Source organism: Somniosus microcephalus, chromosome 2 (genome assembly GCF_052327205.1).
Source record: "Somniosus microcephalus isolate GS21.2 chromosome 2, FLI_Smic_1.0, whole genome shotgun sequence".
NCBI lineage: Eukaryota > Metazoa > Chordata > Chondrichthyes > Squaliformes > Somniosidae > Somniosus > Somniosus microcephalus.
In genome coordinates this window covers 261193533-261216105 of record NC_140988.1, presented here as the reverse complement: position 1 = coordinate 261216105, position 22573 = coordinate 261193533, and the positions used below count along the sequence as shown (strand labels likewise).

At 47.4% G+C, this 22573-nt stretch overlaps 1 protein-coding gene across 1 annotated transcript in view; it reads left to right on the top strand.

Annotated features, from left to right (window-relative positions):
• The window catches only part of LOC147123354 (uncharacterized), a 65870-nt gene extending 43785 nt beyond the window's left edge, over positions 1-22085 (top strand). Inside the window, exon 3 of the mRNA XM_085965932.1 lies at positions 22014-22085. Within this exon, the coding sequence (XP_085822058.1) occupies positions 22014-22085 (72 nt within the window). The remainder of the gene's footprint in view (positions 1-22013) is intronic.
• Positions 22086-22573: the final 488 nt, after the last annotated feature.

Below are 22573 nucleotides of genomic sequence, written 5' to 3'. Positions count from 1 at the left end.
GCATTAATAGCAGCACCTCAAGTGATTAAGGCCATTAAAAAAAACGAATTAAATACTGGGGTTTGTGGCAAGAGGTTTAGGCCTAAAATTTGCAGACTTACCCCTGGCCGTTAAGGCCCGTTTCAGGAATAAAATGGTGGCCGCCTCACTTCTGCCCGCCTCCGGCACGGGACTCAGCAGCCGCCTTTTTAGTAAGGGCGCTGGCCCTAGAAATGTAAATCAGCAGGGAGTGACGTCAGTCGGCTTTGACATTTTTGCTGACTTCACCGCTGGGTCCTAAGCACGCTCAGAAAAGTGTGCATGCAGCAGACCTACAGAGATGCTATTAACTCTTCTTAAAGGGACACACACATCTTTCAGGTAAGTTTGGATTTAAGCATTTGGACTTTTACATTTTTTTTATTGAAGCAGTGGCTTGGAACAATAGATGTTAAAAGTTTATAAAGTGTGCAAGGAGTGCAGGGAGTGCTGCTGGATGCTTGCAAGGCCTCAGATGGTAAAGGAAGGCCTCTGAGAAGACAGAAAATGCTGCAAATACTCATCAGGTCAAGTAGCATCCATGGAGAGAGAATTCACATCACAGGTTGAGATGCTGCCTGACCTGCTGAGTATTTCCAGCATTTTCTGCATTTATTTCAGATTTCCAGTATCCGCTCGCATAGGGAAGAGGAAGACTCAGAAGAGGAAGGCGCAGAAGAGGAGGAAGCAGAAGGAAGGATGCAACCCTGGCTGGAGTCATACCTAGCACAAAGGAAGATGGTTGTGGTGGTTGAAGGTCAATTATCACAGTCCCAGGACATCGCTGCAGGAGTTTCTCAGGGCAGTGTCCTAGGCCCAACCATCTTTAGCTGCTTCATCAATGGCCTTCCCTCCAATGTAAGGTCAGAAATGGGGATGTTCGCTGATGACTGCACAGTGTTCAGCACCATTCACAACACCACAGATAATGAAGCAGTCCATGCCCGCATGCAACAAGACCTGGACGACGTTCAGGCTTGGGCTGATAAGTGGCAGGTAACATTCGCGCCACAGATGTGCCAGGCAATGACTATCTCCAACAGGCAAGAGTCTAACCACCTCCCCTTGACATTCAACGGTATTACCATCGCGGAATCCCCCACCATCAACATCCTGGGGGTCACCATTGACCAGAAACTTAACTGGACCAGCCACATAAATACTGTGGCAACAAGAGCAGGTCAGAGGCTAGGTATTCTGTGGTGAGTGTCTCACCTCCTGACTCCCCAAAGCCTTTCCACCAACTACAAGGCACAAGTCAGGAGTGTGATGGAATACTCTCCACTTGCCTGGATGAGTGCAGCTCCAACAACACTCAAGAAGCTCGACTCCATCCAGGACAAAGCAGCCCGCTTAATTGGCACCCCATCCACCACCTTAAACATTCACTCCCTCCACCACCGGCGTACCGTGGCTGCAGTGTGTACCATCTACAAGATGCACTGCAGAAATTCACCAAGGCTTCTTCGGCAGCACCTCCCAAACCCGCGACCTCTACCACCTAGAAGGACAAGGGCAGCAGGCGCATGGGAACACCACCACCTCCAAGTTCCCCTCCAAGTCACACACCATCCTGACTTAGAAATATATCGCCGATCCTTCATCGTCACTGGGTCAAAATCCTGGAACTCCCTCCCAAGCAGCACAGTGGGAGTACCTTCACCACACTGACTGCAGCGGTTCAAGAAGGTGGCTCACCACCACCTTCTCAAGGGCAATTAGGGATGGGCCAATAAATGCTGGCCTTACCAGCGACGCCCACATCCCATATACGAATAAAAAAAACCCAGCCAACCTTTTTCTGGCGGAGATATCAGGGATGGAATCATCCACTTGCGGTACCAATGACCACAACTCCAATTCCTGTGGTGTATGTAACCCGTACCACCTTAAGAGAACTACCTTAAGAAGATGGACTACTTTCTCTTGCTACTGTATATTGTAGTACCGGTGGTGACCACACCGGTATATAAGCTCTGTGTAGTCATTTGTAAAGCAGTTCAGCCCTGACCTTCAAGTAGTAAAGACCTGTTTAAGTTTTTCCTGTTGTCTGTGTCCAGTTATTTAAAATAAGTATATGTGGAACACACAGACTCAACAGTGGCGACGAGTCGATCTTACCCAGCGGCAATTGCATCCAAGGCAGCTTCGTCCCCAGAACGGGCGTCGAGAAGAGGCATCCGCCCTCATCATCCTGCTGTGCACCGCATTCGCACGGGAGGCATCGAGAACCCGGGTTGGAATTGCTGACCACGAAGTCCACCATCAGCGACAGGCAGTGATCATCCTTCTTCCACGGCGGTGGGTAAGCCGATCTAGCGACATGGGCAGAAAGTCGGCCGCGTTGTCAGTGGAGAAGGGGGGCGAGACCGGAGGAAAAAGGGCGGAGAACTAAACCGCAGCCGGTGTAAAGGGCCGGGCTGCAATCGGAATAGACGCGCAGCAAGAAAGGAAGCGCTAATACCCACGAGGACAGCGGGGAGTAAAAGCAGCAGCGTCGGGAGGAAATTAAGGACCGCTGGGAGGCGAGAACGGCAACAGCGCGGTAATCGCCATTGTAGCCAGCGGGGGAAGAAGCCAAGCGCGGGAAAAGCCGCCAAGCGCGGGAAGCCGCCATTTTGAAAAAAAAAATACTTAAAGAAACTTACAAGGATGCCTAAAAACGGTAACATCACTGCTTTTGATAGCGATGTCGAAGATTGGGCCACTTATGTGGAGCGTATTGAAGTTTATTGTACAGCAAATGAGACACCGGCTGAAAAGAAAGCACTAACCCTATTAAACTTGATGGGTGCGAAGACGTACGGGTTATTAAGGCACCTTGTAACACCAGATAAACTGGCGGATAAGACTTTCGCGAGTATTGTTACTATCCTGCAAGAGCATTTAAACCCCACGCCGCTGCTGATAGCGGAACGATTTAAATTTTACAGAAGAACGCAGCTGAAAGAGGAAAGCAACGCTGAATTCTTAATTGAACTGCGCAAGCTATCAAAGTACTGTCAGTTTGGTACAGGACTAGCAGATGCTCTGAGAGATAAGTTCGTGTGTGGACTATTAAAAGAAGGAACTCAGAAGCGACTGCTAGAGGAAAAGGACCTTACGCTAGATAAAGCTGTCACCATTGCAGCATCGCACGAGGCGGCAACACGAGACACCGCGGAAATGCAGCTAAGGCCATCGGAACTCAGCACCAATCAAATGGCATTGGGTGCAGTAAAGTGCTATTGTTGCGGAAGAACAACGCACGATCAGAACCAGTGCTGGTTCAAAGATCAAGAATGCAGAAAATGTGGCAGACTCGGTCACATAGCGAAAGTATGCCGGTCAGGAAAGAAGACCAGCAACAAAAAGTCACCACAGAAGAAGTACAAAAAAGTACACAAGGTGACAGAGAACAGTTCGGATGAACAGAAGACGGATTCAGACTCCATCAGTAAGGAACTGGGTCGTCTAAGAATACATAATGTGGGTAACACAGCAGACCACCAAACTATTTGGGTTACACTCCAGATAGCAGGAGTCCAAGTGAAGATGGAATTGGACACGGGATCGGCATTGACGGTCATGAATAAGCAAGATTACAAAAGGTTATTCTCACACATTCCCCTAAGGGATACGGAGATTGTATTAAAAACATACACGGGGCAATGAGTGTACCCCATCGGAAAGATAAAAGTAAAGGTGGTCCACAAGGGTAAAGAAAGCAAAGGAATGGACTTGTATGTGTTACCTGAGGGAGGTCCACCACTACTGGGACGGGAATGGATCAGGAGAATAAATATGGACTGGCATTCCTTAAAAGCACTAACTGTAGATTCCGGTAAAAAGGACGATGTCAAACCTAAACGACTGTCCAGAATATTGGACGATGCTAAGGAGGTGTTCCAACAGGGACTGGGAAAACTGAAAGGAATTACGGCAAACATCAAGGTTGAAGAACATGCAAACCCAAAATTTTTCAAAGCCAGACCGGTACCTTATGCGATACGACCTGCTGTGGAAGCTGAGCTGGAAGGGCTAGAACGTTCAGGAGTACTGTCAAAGGTGGACTGGAGCGAATGGGCCACGCCCATTGTTCCCGTCATGAAGCGTTCATTGAGCAACAAGCCGGGGGAACCGGGGAAGGTTCGCATCTGTGGCAATTTCAAGATCACTGTTAATCCGGTTCTTCACACGGTGCAATATCCGCTTCCGCGGATTGAGGATATCTTCGCTTCGTTGTCTGGCGGGAAACACTTCACCAAGATAGACCTGGCGCAGGCGTACTTACAGATGGAAGTTGATGAAGCGTCACGCCAGTATCTCACGATCAACACGCATAAGGGCTTATATCGGTATAATAGACTGGTTTTTGGAGTGGCATCGGCTCCAGCGATTTGGTAAAGGGCCATGGAGCAGGTATTACAGGGAATTCCTGGCACACAATGCTATCTGGACGACATTCTTATTACAGGAGATGATGATGAGGAACACCTTGCTAATTTGGAACAGGTGCTCACCAGATTGAAAGAGTATGGACTTCGAGTTAATCGCCAGAAATGTGAGTTCTTTCAGAAGCGAATCTCGTACTGTGGTCACGTCATTGACCAGGAGGGGCTTCACAAGTCACCTGACAAGATCGAAGCTGTTGTGAAGGCTCCCGCTCCGGAAAATGTATCCCAGTTGAGGTCGTTCCTAGGGTTGATTAACTATTACCATAAGTTTCTGCCAAATTTATCCACGGTGCTACACCCGCTGAACGCTCTTTTACAAAAGGGAGTGCCATGGAAGTGGAGCGAGGACTGTAAGCGGGCTTTTCACAAAAGCAAGGCATTGATCACCTCTAAGGAAGTGTTGGCTCACTTTAACCCAACGCTGCCTATTCGTTTAGCTTGTGATGCTTCTCCATATGGTATTGGGGCAGTGCTATCACATAAGTTGCCAAATGGCTTGGAAAGACCAGTCGCGTTCGCATCCAGATCATTGACCTCCGCTGAGCGCAACTATGCTCAGATAGATAGGGAGGCTCTCAGCCTCGTGTGGGGAGTAAAAAAATTTAAGCATTACCTGCAAGGCCAAAAGTTTACGCTGCTGACAGACCACCAGCCGTTGGTTTCCATTTTTAACCCTAAGAAGAGTGTTTCGGTGATGACAGCGCAGAGACTCCAGAGATGGTCCCTTTTCCTAGGGGCACATCAATATGAGATCGAATTCAAAGGTACAAAGCAACATGGTAATGCTGATGGGCTGTCGCGCCTGCCACTACCTACAGCGGAAGAGGCACCGACAGTTGACCCTGTTGAGTTATTTCACTCGACCATCATCGAATGTTTGCCAGTCACCAATGCGAGTATTGAGAGAGAGACCAGGAACGACCCGACACTGTCTCGGGTCTACGAATTGACAGTGAAGGGATGGCCAGCACATGGCGAACCACTGTTACCGGCATTCTCAGCCAGACGAGAACAGCTGTCCGTTTGTCAAGGAACATTGATGTATGGAACAAGGGTGATTATTCCTCCTAAATTAAGGGAGAGAGTTCTAAAGGAACTGCATGAAGGTCATCTGGGGGGAGTCAAGATGAAAAGCCTTGCTAGGGCTTATGTGTGGTGGCCAGGTATCGACAAACAAATAGAGGACCTGACTAAAAGCTGCTCAGGGTGCCAAAAAGTTCAAAATGCACCTCCAATTGCACCGCTGCATCCATGGGAATGGCCTTCAACCCCATGGCAGCGTGTACATATTGACTTTGCAGGTCCATTCATGGATTCCATGTTTTTGATAGCGGTAGACGCACATTCTAAATGGCCAGAAGTGATTAAGATGGCGACCACTACCTCGGAAAAGACGATCGCAGTTCTAAGAACCATATTTGCAAGAAATGGATTGCCAGAACAGATATGTTCAGACAACGGACCGCAGTTCGTGTCAGAAGAATTCCAGAAATTCATGAAGAAGAATGGGGTGAAACACTATACATCTGCCCCATATCATCCGGCTACAAATGGGTTGGCCGAGAGATTTGTACAAACGTTCAAAAAGGCGATAAAGGCCATGAGCGAAGACCATATTCCACTACAACACAAGGTGGACAATTTCCTAATGGCATATCGAAACGCCACACATGCAGTGACAAATCAAAGTCCTGCCATGATGTTTTATAACAGGAGGTTGCGGTCCAGGTTGGATTTGTTAAAACCAAATGTGCGTAGGGAAGTCAAAAACAAACAGTTCCAGCATGCAAATAACAAGACCACTCGGAGTTTTGAAATAGGACAACCAGTGTTAGCCCGGGACTATAAGAATGAGAAATGGCAATCTGGAACAATTCGTGCCAGACAAGGACCCCTGATGTACACGGTAGAGATTGGTGAGAACGTAATATGACGTCATGCTGACCAACTTGTAGAATCGAGAACAAGGGTCGAACCCATGGCTACGGCAGAGACACGTGGAAGAAATTATTGAACCTGTAGCATCTACCTCAAACGCGAACGTACATGAGGATGTTCAATCCATAAGAGATCAATTAGAGGAGTCACCCCAGCAACCAGAATCAGAGACCCCTGAAAGGCATTATCCAACTCGGATCAGGAGGCCTCCTCAGAGACTGAATCTTTGAACAGTTGCATGAAAGTTGTATATATGTTATCCATGTTATGTTTAAATTGGGGTGTACACTGTTAAGCTAAAAAGGGAGGAATTTTGGTGTATGTAACCTGTACCACCTTAAGAGAACTACCTTAAGAAGATGGACTACTTTCTCTTGCTACTGTATATTGTAGTACCAGTGGTGACCGCACTGGTATATAAGCTCTGTGTAGTAATATGTAAAGCAGTTCAGCCCTGACCTTCAAGTAGTAAAGACCTGTTTAAGTTTTTCCTGTTGTCTGTGTCCAGTTATTTAAAATAAGTATATCTGGAACACACAGACTCAACAATTCCCCTTTCAATATTAGTCCCGCATCTTACCTTTCCTCTGTTACTGACCATCACAACGTCCTCTTGGCCACAATTTTAAAAACATTTTAAAAATTCATTGATGGGATGTGGGCGTCGCTGGCTGGCTAGGCCTGCATTTAGTGCCCATCCCTAATTGCCCTTGAGAAGATGGTGGTGAGCCGCCTTCTTGAACCGCTGCAGTCCATATGGTGTAGGTACACCCACAATGCTGTTAGGAAGGGAGTTCCAGGATTTTGGCCCAGCGACAGTGAAGGAACGGCGATACAGGTCCAAGTCAGGATGGTGTGTGGCTTGGAGGGGAACTTGTAGGTGGTGATGTTCCCATGCGTCTGCTGCCCTTGTCCTTCTAAGTGGTAGAGGTCACGGGTTTGGAAGGTGCTGTTGAAGGAGCTTTGGCGAGTTGCTGCAGTGCATCTTGTAGATGGTACACACTGCAGCCACAGTGCGCCGGTGGTGGAGGGAGTGAATGTTGAAGGTGGTTGATGGAGTGCCAATCAAGCGGGCTGCTTTATCCTGAATGGTGTCGAGCTTCTTGAGTGTTGTTGGAGCTGCACTCATCCAGGCAAGTGGAGAGTATTCCATCACACTCCTGACTTGTGCCTTGTAGATGGTGGAAAGGCTTTGGGGAGTCAGGAGGTGAGACACTCGCCGCAGAATTCCCAGCCTCTGGCCTGCTCTTGTAGCCACAGTATTTATATGGCTGGTCCAGTTCAGTTTCTGATCAATGGTAACCCCCAGGATGTTGATAGTGGGGGATTTAGCTATGGTAATGCCATTGAATGTCAAGGGGAGATGGTTAGAGTCTCGCTTGTTGGAGATGGTCATTGCCTGGCACTTGTGTGGTGCGAATGTTACTTGCCACTTGTCAGCCCAAGTCTGAATGTTGTCCAGGTCTTGCTGCATATGGACATGGACTGCGTCAGTATCTGACGAGTCTCGAATGGTGCTGAACAGTGTGCAATCATCAGCGAACATCCCCACTTCTGACCTTATGATGGAGGGAAGGTCATTGATGAAACAGCTGAAGATGGTTGGGCCTAGGACACTGCCCTGAGGAACTCCTGCAGTGATGTCATGTGATTGAGATGAATGACCTCCAACAACCACAGCCAACTTCCTTTGTGCTAGGTATGATTCCAACCAATGGAGAGTTTTCCCCTTGATTCCCATTGACTTCAGTTTTGCTAGGGCTCCTTGATGCCACACTCGATCAAACTTGATGTCAAGGGCAGTCACTCTCACCTCACCTCTTGAGTTCAGCTCTTTTGTCCATGTTTGGACCAAGGCTGTAATGAGGTCAGGAGCTGAGTGGCCCTGGCGGAACCCAAACTGGGCATCAGTTAGCAGATTATTGCTGAGTAAGTGCCGCTTGATAGCACTGTCGACGACGCCTTCCATCACTTTGCTGATGATTGAGAGTAGACTGATGGGACGGTAATTGGCTGGGTCGGATTTGTCCTGCTTTTTGTAGACAGGACATACTTGGGCAATTTTCCACATTGCCGGGTAGATGCCAGTGTTGTAGCTGTACTGGAACAGCTTGGCTAGGGGTGCAGCTAGTTCTGGAGCACAAGTCTTCAGTACTATTGCCGGAATGTTGTCAGGGTCCATAGCCTTTGCAGTATCCAGTATCTTCAGCTGTTTCTTGACATCACGTGGAGTGAATTGAATGGGCTGAAGACTGGCATCTGTGATGCTGGTGACCTCAGGAGGAGGCCGAGATGGATCATCCACTCGACACTTCTGGCTGAAGATAGTTGCAAATGCTTCAGCCTTGTCTTTTGCACTCATGTGCTGGGCTCCACCATCATTGAGGATGGGGATATTTTTGGAGCCTCCTCCTCCTGTTAACTGTTTAATTGTCCACCACCACTCACGACTGGATGTGGCAGGACTGCAGAGCTTTGATTTGATCCGAAGGTTGTGAGATCGCTTAGCTCTGTCTATCGCATGTTGCTTCCATTGCTGAAATAAAAGCCACCACAAAGCAAACTTTCCAATCCAACTCTTTATATCTATCCATCCAATATGACATCAAGAAATCAACTCATCACACTTGTGCACTGGGGTTGCGCAATGCTATCCCAGTGGCTACAGCATGGCTGGTGGAAGGCTGCTGACTTTCAGTGGGGGGCACTGCAGATGGCCTTGCAGGACGACCTCTAGGAGCTGGTGGCTGGGAGTGTCAAATCGAGTGATGGTGTTTCTTCTTTTTCTTCTTCCCTTCCTCCTCCTTCTCCTTCTTCCATTGGCCGGGCAGGCTGCATCTCTTGGGTGTGTGAAATGAGTAAGGCACAAGGTTAGAGTTGTGGTGAGGGGAGGGCAGGAAAGCAAGAGGTGCATGCCAGAAGGAGGATAACGTATGAGGATGCCAGCATCTTGTATCCTTTCAGCCCCGCTGCTGGCCAAGGGCTCAGCCATGCCCCTGCCAAGAATGGTCTGCAACGTCTTCTCCAAGGGGGTGAGGTGAAGTTAAGAATTGGAGGTGTGTCTTGTGTTTGGTACAGATTGTTGGTAGGTGGGTGATGAGGGTGGTGGGTGTGGTGGTGTCGTGTAATGAGCAGTGTGTGAGGCTAGTGGTGCAGTTGGTAGGAGACGGCTTTTGAAGATGCATTCACTGACCTTGACCACTGATCTGAGGTCATGAAACTTCTTTGGGCACTGGAGTCAGGTGGTGGGGGTGACACTGCTGGCAGTGACGGCCTCAGTGATGTGGTCCCACGTTGTTCTTTCTGGAGGGCCTCCTGGCCCCTGTGGGTAGAGGACCTCTCTTGCAGTGTTGACCACCTGCACAAAGCTGGAGTGCTGCGTGCGAGACCCTGGGTGCCCCTTCCCAGGCTTGTTGAGACATTTGTGTTAGCACTGAAGCACTTTCCCCATTTATTTAGGTGTGGAAGACAATTCAGCTTTAAGAGCTGAAGACTGCCATTTGGAAATTATTTTTGATGTTTATTGTTTTTTCAGAAGGCAGTTGAGCTCTAAGGGCTAAAAACTGCTTATATTAAAATGATTTTTATTTTTTTTAATTTTTTAATTTTTAAGGGACCAACACTGCTTTCTAAAATGACAGCTTTGCTTTAAGACAATGTTGTTCTTGCTTCAGGGACACTAGGGCCTTACTACATTAGGCCTTCTGCTGAGCGTAGCACCTGAAAAAGAGGGTTGCATGGTAGGTTTAGCGCTGTGCTAATTTAATTTAGCAGGCAGCAACATTAGCAGGCTATGTATTCGGGCGGCTTATTAACTTCGGCCCGCGGTGGCATTAGCAGGTTTCTAGCATATTGCAATTTCTAGGTCATAGAATATAAAAGTTAAGATGTAATAGCAAATATTTATAAAACCTTAGTAAGTAGTGTGTGCAATTTTGGGCCCCAAACTACCAGGAGGCTGGTGAGTCAATTGATAGTAAACAGTGCAGATGGTCAAAAATGTTGAAAGAGAGACTTGAAAAATTGGCTATGTTTTCATTAGAACAGTGGAGGTTATGGTGTGATTTTACCGAGATGTTTAACATTATGTAGGGATGAGGCAGAGTAGATAGAAGCAGACTGTCTCTGATGGTTGAGGGTCTAGAACAAGGAGACATAGATATAAGGTTAAATGTAAGAGATTTAGGATAGAGCAAGAGAAACCTTATTTTACAGAAGGTTGTGAGACTGTTGAATGCATTGGAGTGATCAAAGCAAAGACTATGTCAATATTTAACAATGCATTAAATAGGGGATTAAAGGGATATAGGAATACACAGGCACATGGAATGAGGACTCCTGGTTGTGTGGAGGATAAACACCAACATGGACTGGTTGGGCCAAACGGCCTGTTTCCAGATTGTAATTTCTAATTAATTCTAGGTTAAAAAAATTGACTATTTTGGCAGAAATTAAATGTATTATGTTGTAAATAATAAACATTTCCTGTTATTTATTTCTATTCAAATATTATTTTATTTCAGACTTGTGTTTCCAAAATAATAGGTACTCACAAAGTAACCATATTTCTCAATGTGCAAAGAGACTTTTTAACTGTATATTATTGCAGTGTATTTTTATCATTTATGTCATTTCACCTATGCTGCCACTTTACTCCCGTGGGATTGTTGGGGCAGACAGGGCTGTGGGCTTCAACTCCAGTGCTAATCCCAGTTCATCTTTCAGGGATTACGATTCCTGTGGGTCAGACTGATAATACAACCCCCTCTGTCTCTTGAGGCACTCAACCAGAAGTGACAAGAGCTGACTATATAAAGCTGGAAAGTTGGACCTACCTATCAGGAAATATGGAGAGTTGACCTCAGAGATGTGAAGCAAGTTTCTTAGGCACCATACCTGAGGATTGGGAGCAGTTTAGGATTCAGCAAAGGAGGAGAAAGGGATTAATTAAGAGGGGAAAATAGATTAGGAGAGTATGCTTGCAGGGAACATAAAAACTGACTGTAAAAGCTTCCATAGATATGTAAAGAGAAAAAGATTGGTGAAGTCAAGTGTAGGTCCCTTGCAGTCAGAATCAGGGGAATTTATAATGGGGAACAAAGAAATGGCAGACTAATTAAATACATACTTTGGTTCTGTCTTCACAAAGGAGGACACAAGTAAACTCCCAGACATGCCGGGGAACATAGGGTCTAATGAGAGGGAGGAATTGAATGAAATCAGTATTTGTAGGGAAATGGTGTTAGGGAAATTGATGGGATTGAAGGCCTATAAATCCCCAGGGGCTGATAATCTACATCCTAGGGCACTTAAGGAAATGGTCTTGAAATAATAAATGCATTGCTGGTCATCTTCCAAAATTCTGTATAGACTCTGGAACAGTTCCCATGGATTGGAGGATAGCTAATGTAACCCCACTATTTAAAAAAGGTGGTAGAGAGAAAACGGGGAATTATAGACCGGTAAGCCTGACATCGGTAGTGGGGAAAATGCTAGAGTCCATTATAAAAGATGTAATAGCAGAGTGTAGTGTATGTACTTTGCAGAGGGAACTATATTCTGCAGCCCCTGTATACTGCAGTACCAGTAGTGACCACCCCTGTATATAAGCCTGCGTAGTAACTTTTGCATAGTAGTTCCAGTTTGTCTCCACTCAGTAAAGACCTGTTGTAACCAACTCCTGCTGTCCGTGTCTCAATTACACGCGGACATAATACTGGTGACGAGCAGATCCGAACTTACCTACAGTTCTGCATCACCTCATGGGGATCCATCCCTGAAGCGAAGTTGTTAGAGGTCGAGGCCAGAAGGAAGAAAGAAAAAAAAAACAAACAAACAGAAGAAACGGGCGTCGACCGTGGGCAACCGCCTCTGATTCATCAGAGTTGAAGATTTGCAGGAGAGGCTGTCGAGAGCGGGGCTTGGTTATCTTGTCTATGGTGTTCCAGCTAATCGGGCTGGTGGCAGGTAGTACACTGATCCTTCCTGGGCTGCGGCGGGCTAGAGCTCGATCGGGTGGCTTTTCAACGGGGCCGAGCAGCGTTGTCGGGAAGAGGAGAGAGAGAGAGAGGGTGGAGCACACAGGGCGCGGCCGGTGCTACGGAGCCGGGCAGCGTACAGACCCGAGAAGAGGGAGGAAAGTGTCCCGCAGGGTTGCTCTGATGACGGGAAAATAAAAGAAATTAGAAGCGCAGAAAGCCGCGAGGAGCTGCAGTTTGCCACGGGAACCGCGGAGAGCGGCGTTAGCAGCAGCGCGGGGGGGAAGTGCGCGAAGACCATAGGGCGTCGCCATCAAGGCATAAAATGCCAGCAACAGCGCTAGCAGCAGCGGAGAAGACGGAAAGCGCGGGAGGCGCCATCTTAATCCAGCAGGGAAGAAGGCAAAGCGCGGGAGGCGCCATTTTGTTCAATCGGGGAAGAAGGCAAAGCGCGGGAGGCGCCATCTTAGATTTCCAAGATGCCGAAGACTGGCAATATCACTGCCTTCGATAATGCAATAGAAGACTGGACCACATAGGTGGAAAGAGTCGAAGTATATTGCAAGGCAAACAAAGTAGCCGATGAGAAAAAGGCATCGGTACTACTAAACTTAATGGGCGCAAGAACATACGGCCTATTGCGGAACCTGATCACTCCAGCCAAACCGATGGCGAAGAGTTCTAACGAAATTGTTGATATCCTACAGGAACACCTAAATCCTACACCGCTGCTGATAGCAGAAAGATTTAAATTCCACAGGAGAAATCAGCATAAAGATGAGAGCAATGCTGATTACCTTACGGAACTACGCAAGCTATCAAAGCACTGCCAGTTTGGAGCAGGACTGACAGATACTCTACGGGACAAATTTGTCTGTGGACTCCTGAGTGAAGGAACCCAGAAGAGGTTACTCTCAGAGAAAGAGCTGACGCTAGATAAGGCTTTCAGCGTGGCAGTATCATACGAAGCAGCAGCAAGGGGAGCTGTGGAAATACAGCAAAAGCCACAGGAATACGGCACCCACGAAATGACATGGGGATTTGAAAAATGTTATCACTGCGGCAGAACAACCCATGACCAGAAGGACTGCTGGTCCAAGGACAAAATATGCAGGCAATGCGGAAAGATGGGACACATTGCACGAGTTTGCAGGTCTGGGAAGAAGACTAACGACAACAAAAAGGCGACTAAGGAACAGTACAGGAAAGTACAAAAAATGACGGACATTAGTTCCGAAGACCAGAAGAGCGATAGTGAATCTGGGAACAAGAGACTAAGCTGTCTCAAACTTCACAACGTAATCGCAAAAGAGGATCACCGAACCATGTGGGTCACCCTCACGATAGCAGGGTCCCAAGTCAAAATGGGATTGGATACAGGATCAGCCCTGACCGTCATGAATCGACGAGACTACGAGCGGCTATTCTCACACATACCCTTGAAAGAGACATCCATTGTCTTGAAGACGTATACGGGGCAGAAAGCATACCCCAGAGGGAAAATAAGGGTGCCTGTCGAATACAACGGCAAGGAAATACAGAAATTGTATCTGTACATACTGCAAGATGGTGGACCACCGTTATTGGGACGTGAATGGATCAGAAAGATAAGTTTAGACTAGCACTCCATTCAGGCACTGACGGTGGCTGGTAAAAAGGATGATGACGTCACACCTGGACGATTGTCAAAAATCTTAGCTAACACCAAAGAGGTATTTCAACAAGAACTGGGAACTCTTAAAGGTGTAACCGCCTCGATAAAAATAGAAGAGAATGCAATTCCCAAGTTTTTCAAAACAAGACCGGTACCGTATGCAATTCGCCCAGCCATCGAGGCAGAGCTGGAGAATCTGGAGAATGCAGGCATGTTATCTAAGGTAGACTGGAGCGAGTGGGCGACACCCATCGTTCCTGTCATGAAGAAAATGTTAAACAATAAGTCTGAGGAGCCAAGGAAGGTTCGCATCTGTGGGGACTTCAAGGTGACGGTGAACCCATTCCTTCACACAGTACAATATCCTCTCCCGAGGATAGAAGGTATTTTCACCTCACTATCTGGAGTTAAGCGTTTTACAAAAATTGACCTAGCGCAAGCATATTTGCAGATGGAGGTTGAAGAATCCTCTAGGAAGTATCTCACGATAAACACTCACAAAGGTCTTTACCAGTATAATCGACTGGTATTCGGAGTAGCATCAGCTCCGGCGATATGGCAAAGAGTGATGGAACAAGTCCTGCAAGGGATTCCGGGGACTCAGTGTTACTTGGATGACATCCTAGTGACAGGTGAAGATGACAGTGAACACCTTGCCAACCTAGAGCAGGTGCTCACTAGACTAAGAGAACATGGGCTACGAGCCAATCGGCCCAAGTGCGAGTTTTTAAAGAAATAGATATCGTATTGTGGCCACGTGATTGATGAAGAGGGGTTACATAAGTCCCCTGACAAAATTGAAGCGGTGGTTAAGGCTCCAGCGCCTGAAAATGTGTCGCAACTGAGGTCATTCCTTGGATTGGTGAATTACTACCATAAGTTTTTGCCGAATTTGTCCACAATTCTGCACCAACTGAACGCCCTACTACAAACTGGAGTAGCATGGAAATGGAGCGATGAATGTAAGCGGGCCTTTCAGAAGAGTAAAGACCTAATCACTTCAAGAGAAGTATTGGCTCACTACAACCCATCACTACCGATAAGACTGGCGTGTGATGCGTCTCCCTACGGCATTGAAGCGGTACTGTCACATAAATTCCTTGATGGTTCAGAGAGGCCGATAGCTTTCGCGTCATGCTCGTTAACTTCAGCCGAGCGTAACTACGCCCAGATTGACAGAGAGGCCCTCAGCCTGGTGTGGGAGGTGAAGAAGTTCAATCACTACCTGCACGGTCAGAAATTTACCCTACTAACTGATCATCAACCTTTTGTCTCCATTTTCAACCCTCAGAAGGGCGTCCCGATAATGACAGCACAACGGCTACAGAGGTGGTCCCTTTTCCTAGGGGCACACCAATATGACATCAAGTGCAAAGGAACTAAACAGCATGGGAATGCTGATGGATTGTCGCGCCTACCGTTGCCGACGGTGGAAGAAGCACCTGCAGTGGATCCTGTGGAGATATTCCACTCGACCATAGTCGAATGTCTACCTGTGATGAATGCAAACATAGAAAAGGAAACACGAAATGACCCGACACTCTCCTGGGTCTATGATTTAACGGTGAAGGGATGGCCAGCACATGGCGAACCACTGTTGCCAGCATTCTCGCCAAGAAGAGAACAGCTGTCAGTGTGCAGAGGAACCTTGATGTGTGGATCCAGAGTAGTAATTCCACCCAAATTGAAGGATAGAGTGCCCAATTAGCTTCATGAGGGTCATCTGGGAGGGGTAAAAATGAAGAACTTAGCCAGAGCGTTTGTGTGGTGGCCGGGAATCGATAGAGAAATCGAAGAGATGACCAAGAGCTGTACAGCATGCCAGAAGGTCCAAAACGCCCCACCACAAGCCCCTCTACATCCATGGGAGTGGCCCTCATCTCCATGGCAAAGGGTGCACATTGATTTTGCTGGTCCATTTATGGACTCGATGTTTTTAATTGCGGTGGATGCACATTCAAAGTGGCCAGAGGTAATAAAAATGTCCTCAACCACCACAGAAAAAACTATCACAGTCTTACGAACCATATTCGCCAGAAATGGGCTGCCTGAACAAATTTGCTCTGACAATGGACCACAGTTTGTGTCTGAAGAGTTCCGGAGGTTCTTAAAGAACAATGGTGTTAAGCATTACACATCCACCCCATATCATCCAGCCACCAATGGATTGGCTGAGAGGTTCGTTCAAACATTCAAGAAGGCTATCAAGGCAATGTGTAATGAAGACATACCCCTACAACACAAGGTGGATAACTTCTTGTTTGCCTACCGGAATGCGACACATGCGGTTACCAACCAAACTCCAGCCATGATGTTCTTCAATCGAAGACTACGATGCCGCTTGGATTTGGCTAAGCCAAATATCAGAAGAGATGTGGAGAACAGACAGTTTCAGAATATGAATGAAAGGCCGATCAGGAGTTTTAAGATAGGTCAACCAGTTTTGGCCCGGGACTACCGCACAGAGAAATGGCAGCCAGGAACGATCTGCACACGGCAAGGACCCCTAATGTATACCGTGGATGTTGGAGACAGCATTGTAAGACACCATGCTGACCAGATTCTAGAGTCACTGGAAAACGTCAATTCCACACCACGATCCGATACACCTGGTGATGAAACCGAAATACCAATTGCATCTACCTCAGAATCGGTGATATTGGAAGCAGACGAACCAAACAATGACGTTGATCCCGAATCAACTTTGCCAGAAGAACCTGATACCCCAAAGAGGCGTTATCCAGGCAGAATCAGGAAGCCTCCTCAAAGACTGAACTTATAATTGCTTAACTTCAGCTAATGTATCTAGCAACTGTAATTGTAAATATGTTATTTAATTATTAATCGAATGTTATGCACTGTTTAGCTAAAAGGGGAGGAATTGTAGTGTATGTACTTTGCAGAAGGAACTATATTCTGCAGCCCCTGTATACTGCAGTACCAGTATTGACCACCCCTGTATATAAGCCTGCGTAGTAACTTTTGCATAGTAGTTCCAGTTTGTCTCCACTCAGTAAAGACCTGTTGTAACCAACTCCTGCAGTCCGTGTCTCAATTACACACGGACATAATACAGAGCACTTGGAAAACAGTGACAGGATCGGACAAAGTCAACATGGATTTACAAAAGATAAATCATGCTTGACTAATCTACTGGAATTTTTTGAGGATGCAACTGGTAGAATAGATAAGGGAGAACCAGTGGATGTGGTGTATTTGGACTTTCAGAGGGCTTTCGATAAGGTCCCGCATAAGAGATTCACAGAATCACAGAAATCACAGAAACCCCACAGTGCAGATAGAGGCCATTTCGGCCCATTGAGCCTGCACCGACACATATCCCACCCGATCCCTGTAACCCCTACACCAACACATATCCCACCCAATCCCCGTAACCCCACGTATTTAATCCCCCTAACACTAAGGGTCAATTTATCATAGCCAATCAACCTAACCCGCACATCTTTGGACTGTGGGAGGAAACCGGAGCACCTGGAGGAAACCCACGCAAACACGGGGCGAATGTGCAAACTCCACACAGACAGTCACCCGAGGCCGGATTCGAACCCGGGTCCCTGGCGCTGTGAGGCAACAGTGCTAACCACTATGCCACTGTGCAAAGTTAAAGCATATGGGATTGGGGGTAAGGTACTGTCTTGGATAGAGAACTGGTTGGCAGATAGGAAGCAAAGAATTGGAATAAATGGGTCTTTTTCTGATTGGCAGGCAGTGACTAGTGGGGTACCGCAGGGATCGGTGCTAGGACCCCAGTTATTCACAATATATATAAATGATCTAGACGAGGGAACTAGAGGTAATATCTCCAAGTTTGCAGACGACCCAAAGCTGGGTGGGCGTGTGTGCTGTGAGGAGGATGCAGAGAAACTCCAGTATGATTTGGACAGGTTGGGTGATTGGGCAGATGCATGGCAAATGCAGTATAATGTGGATAAATGCGAGGTTATCCACTTCGGTGGCAAAAACAGGAAGACAGATTATTATCTGAACGGTAATAGATTGGGAAAAGGGGAAGTGCAACAAGTCCTGGATGTCCTTGTGCACCAGTCGCTGAAGGTAAGCATGCAAGTGCAGCAGGTGGTTAAGAAGGCAAATGGTATGTTGGCCTTCATAGCGAGAGGATTTGAGTACAGGAACAAGGATGTCTTGCTGCAGTTGTACAGGGCCTGGGTGAGACCACACCTTGAGTATTGTGTGCAGTTTTGGTCGCCTTATCTGAGGAAGGATGTTCTTGCCATGGAGGGAATGCAGCAAAGATTCACCAGACTGATACCTGGGATGGCAGGAATGACGTATGAAGAGAGATTGGGTTGTTTAGGCTTATATTCGCTAGAGTTTAGAAGAATGAGAGGGGATCTCATTGAAACTTATAAAATTCTAACAGGACTAGACAGACTAGATGCAGGAAGGATGTTCCCGATGGCGGCGGAGTCCAGAACCAGGGGTCACAGTCTAAGGATAAGGGGTAAGCCATTTCGGACTGAGATGAGGAGGAATTTCTTCACCCAGAGAGTGGTGAACCTGTGGAATTCTCTACCACAGAAGGCAGTTGAGGCCAATTCATTAAATATATTCAAGAAGGAGTTAGATATATTTCTTAAGGCTAAAGGGATCAAGGGATATGGGGAGAAAGCAGGGACAGGGTACTGAATTTGGATGATCAGCCATGATCTTATTAAATGGCGGAACAGGCTCGAGGGGCCGAATGGCCTACTCCTGCTCCTATCTTTTATGTTTCTATGTAGGCCATTCGGCCCTTCGAGCCTGCTCCGCCATTCAATATGATCATGGCTGATCCTCTATCTCAATACCGTATTCCCGCTCTCTTCCCTTGATGTCTTTTGTATCTATCTCCTTCTTAAATATATTCAGTGACTTGGCCTCCACAGCCTTCTGTGGTAGAGCATTCCATAGATTCACCACCCTCTGAGTGAAGAAATTTCTCCTCCTTGCAGTCCTAAATATCCTACCCCGTATCCTGAGACTGTGACCCCTCGTTCTAGACCTCCCAGCCAGGGGAAACATCCTCCCTGCTATCATCGTGCGTAAAGTATCTCAATTCAAGTTAGCACCCTTTCTGTACTGTTCTCAGTAGGATAGGAAGGTCCAGCCCTCCTGGTTCCAGCCGCCCTGCAATAATGATTTTCCCCAGATTGGCCTCATTAAGGCTGCCGTGCACATTACCCGGCCCAGTCGGTGGGTGCAGGTCGGCTGATCGCGCTTGATGACGCGCTGGGAGCCTCTATATTTGAGGGGGCCATGTCCCCTTTGATTAGTACTTTCTTTTTTCTGCTCCCGAGTGCTGGTTGCTGCAGGCATGGCAGCGCAATAAACAAAGGCTGCTCCCCGGTTTGATGATGACTCCCTCCATGCTCTTGTGGAGGGAGTAAGAGGATGCAAGGAGGTCTTCTTCCCTTCTGATGGAAGGAGGAAGCCTCCTCAGCACACTAAGGCAGCCTGGCTGCAAATTGCTGAGGAGGTCAGTGCAAGGTCGGTCTGTACACATACATGGGTGCAGTGTAGGAAGAGGTTTAATGATCTGGTGCGCTCAGCAAAAGTGAGTCTAACATCACACTTACCTTTAATCTGCTTCCCATCTCTTCTCATCCCCATCACTCTGCATTGGCAACCGACTCCTGCACATCCCAACCCACCCTAACATCCCTTGCACCCTCACCCATCCCTCTCTCTCTACGTACAGTATCACATCACCATCTTACTATGCAACCCTCACACTCACTCTCACTGTTATGCAATGACAATAACTAACAACGCACAGGGAGGGACCTTGGTATTGGCACCTCACTCCATCATAGTCTCCCTCTAAACATCTATGTTATCCATTCTTTAAACTCACTCCATCAATCTCTCTGAAACTCCACTTGTGTCTCTCATTGCAGGAAAAGAGAGCCCACAATAAGAAGAAGAGGGGGAGGACAGGAGGAGGCCCACCATCCATGGCGCATTTAACACATGCTGAGGAGGCAGCTCTGGAGGTAATGGGAGGTGCAGAGGAGCTGGAAATGGGGGGCGGAGATTTGGGTGCAGTACAGCAAGCTGGTGACAGAATTGATTTCCAGCCATCTGATTTTGCATTCATGAGTGACTTATATGGGATCTGATGTTCATAGAAATTGAGTGCTGATCATCTGCAAAATGGGTTGTGTCTGCAATCTAAATATCACATGTCTAACTCATGCCTTTACACCCCCACAGGACCATCAAGAGCCCCCCACCCCACTGTCCAGGAAGAAGAGCAGGAGCACTCCCCAGAAGAACCTCCAGCCTCTGAGGGAGCAGCGTCAGCAGAAATGAGCGCACCCATCACCAGCACAGAGACGCACTCCTCGGTGGGTCCTTCACAACATAGAGTAGTGTTGTCACCTGGTGTATCACAGCTCACAAGTGAGCAGGAGCAGATGGTGGAGACAGGGACAACAGTGGAGAGTCCTCGTTGGAGGCTGCAGGATGCTCCTAGCTCTGCTCAACTCCATGTAGATGCTGAGCCTCTGGGGCCATCCAGAAAGAGAGCGGTGCTGGAGCTTCAGGAACAAATGCAGGAGACTCTGACTGTGTGCAGAGAATGGAGGAGCCCATCTCAAACATGAGCAATGCCATGGTGCACTCAATGGCGAATGTAGGTGCCGCCATTGAAAGGATGGCAACCTTCATGGGGGACATAAATCGCCAGACACAAACCAACCTGGTGACTCCTCTAGATAGATGGTCAGCTATGGAGGATAGATGGGCACCTATTGTGGAGAGGAACTAGAGGTACAGGGACGTCCCCGTTATGGGGACAGTCAGTGCAGAGACAGGTCTACATGGTTTCACTGATGTGCAGCAAGGTGCTCTCCAGCTACTCTATAGCAGTGAAGTGCAGTTGACCCATGAGAGGGGTGGTGGTGGTCGAGGACAAGGAAGTTGGGGCTCCTCTCCAAGCGCTCACACTCCCATGCCACTGCCGAGCCCTCGGTCAGAACCCCAGATGCCTCACCCAACAAAGATGGCCTACTCTGCCCCTGCACAGCCGCAGGAGGAGCAGACTTTGGCGGGGCCTTCCAAGACTCCCAAACCCAGAGGATGACCACCAAAGGCATCTAAGCAGGCACAGCAGGGAAGTGAGCAGGCTGCCTCTGCATCTGCTGAAGCCACAGGGGAAGCGTCACGTAGAAGCACACGAAAGAGAAAGTGTTCTGGACTTATTACATGCAGATAGCACCCTCTAGTGGTAGTTAGTGTATAGCAGTGTTAGTGTACAGCATTAGGTTATTTGACCTTGTTCCTGTTTGACCCGGAAGTAGTATTCCAGGAAGAACCTGGCAAAGTTATGAAGAAAGCTACATAAGGGATTCTCAATCCTGTTCCATCTCTTCTCATACGCTAGGCAAGATGCAATGTCTGTGAGTATCTTTGTTTAATAACATGAGAACAACCTTGTCAGTGCAGTATTTTGACAATACTTTGTCTATAAGAAGTTATTAGTTGTTAGTTACCGAAGTTTAGCTCCAGTACTATTTAGTTATACAATTAGTCTATTCTATTGTCATAAACATGTTTATATCTTATGTAACATCTAATGTATAGTATTCAGTTCTATGTACAAAACATACTTTGTCTTTGTTTACAGTTTCACAAATTTGTTCAAGTAAAGCTTCAAAACAACAAACCTGCTTCTCGAGGAATTATTTGAATGAGTGTTTAGCTGGCTGAATAACTAGATAGGAGCACGTCTAGCGAGACCAGTACAGTGAAAAGACAGCAATACGGCTAGCTGTGAAGAGAGGAGATCCTCCACGTGGAGCAGCAAGGTCAGAGAAGGCCATCACAACAGAGCCAGCTTAAGTCTTCACCTTGTACACCACACTTACCTCACATCACCGAAAACGCTACTCAGCAAGTAGAAGACCTTAAACAGTTAGATGAAACTGTAGAATGTGACAATCTGTCTATAAACTCTCGTTGCTCTAGATCGCCAGCTGGTTCACGGTCATCAGCTGGCTCACGGTCATCAGCCGGCTCACGGTCATCAGGTGGTTCTAGGGTAAGCATGGCCATTGCCAAAGCAAGGGCTAAGCTAGAAGCAGCCCAAGCCAGAGCTGCGCATGCCGACAAAGAAATAGAAATAAAAGTTGAACAGGCCCGTCTCAAAGCTGAAATAAAAGCCGACCAGGCCCGTCTCAAAGCTGACCAGGCCTGTCTACAAGCTGAACTCCAAGCTGACCAGGCCCGTCTCCAAGCTGAACTCCAAGCTGACAAGGCCCGTCTCCAAGTTGGACGCCAGGCTGAACAGGCCCATCTCCAAGTTGGACGCCAGGCTGAACAGGCCCGTCTCCAAGCCACATTAGATGCTCTACAGGAAGAAAAAAAGATAGATGCTGCATTAGCTCAGGCATAAGTATTCGAGGCAATTTTAGTGGAAGCTGATCCTGAGACAGCTAACAAACCTTTAATTCCCGTTCCACGGCAGAGTCGACGACAACGCACCAGAGATTACATGAGCGACCAAGCCGACTTACAGTTTACAAGAG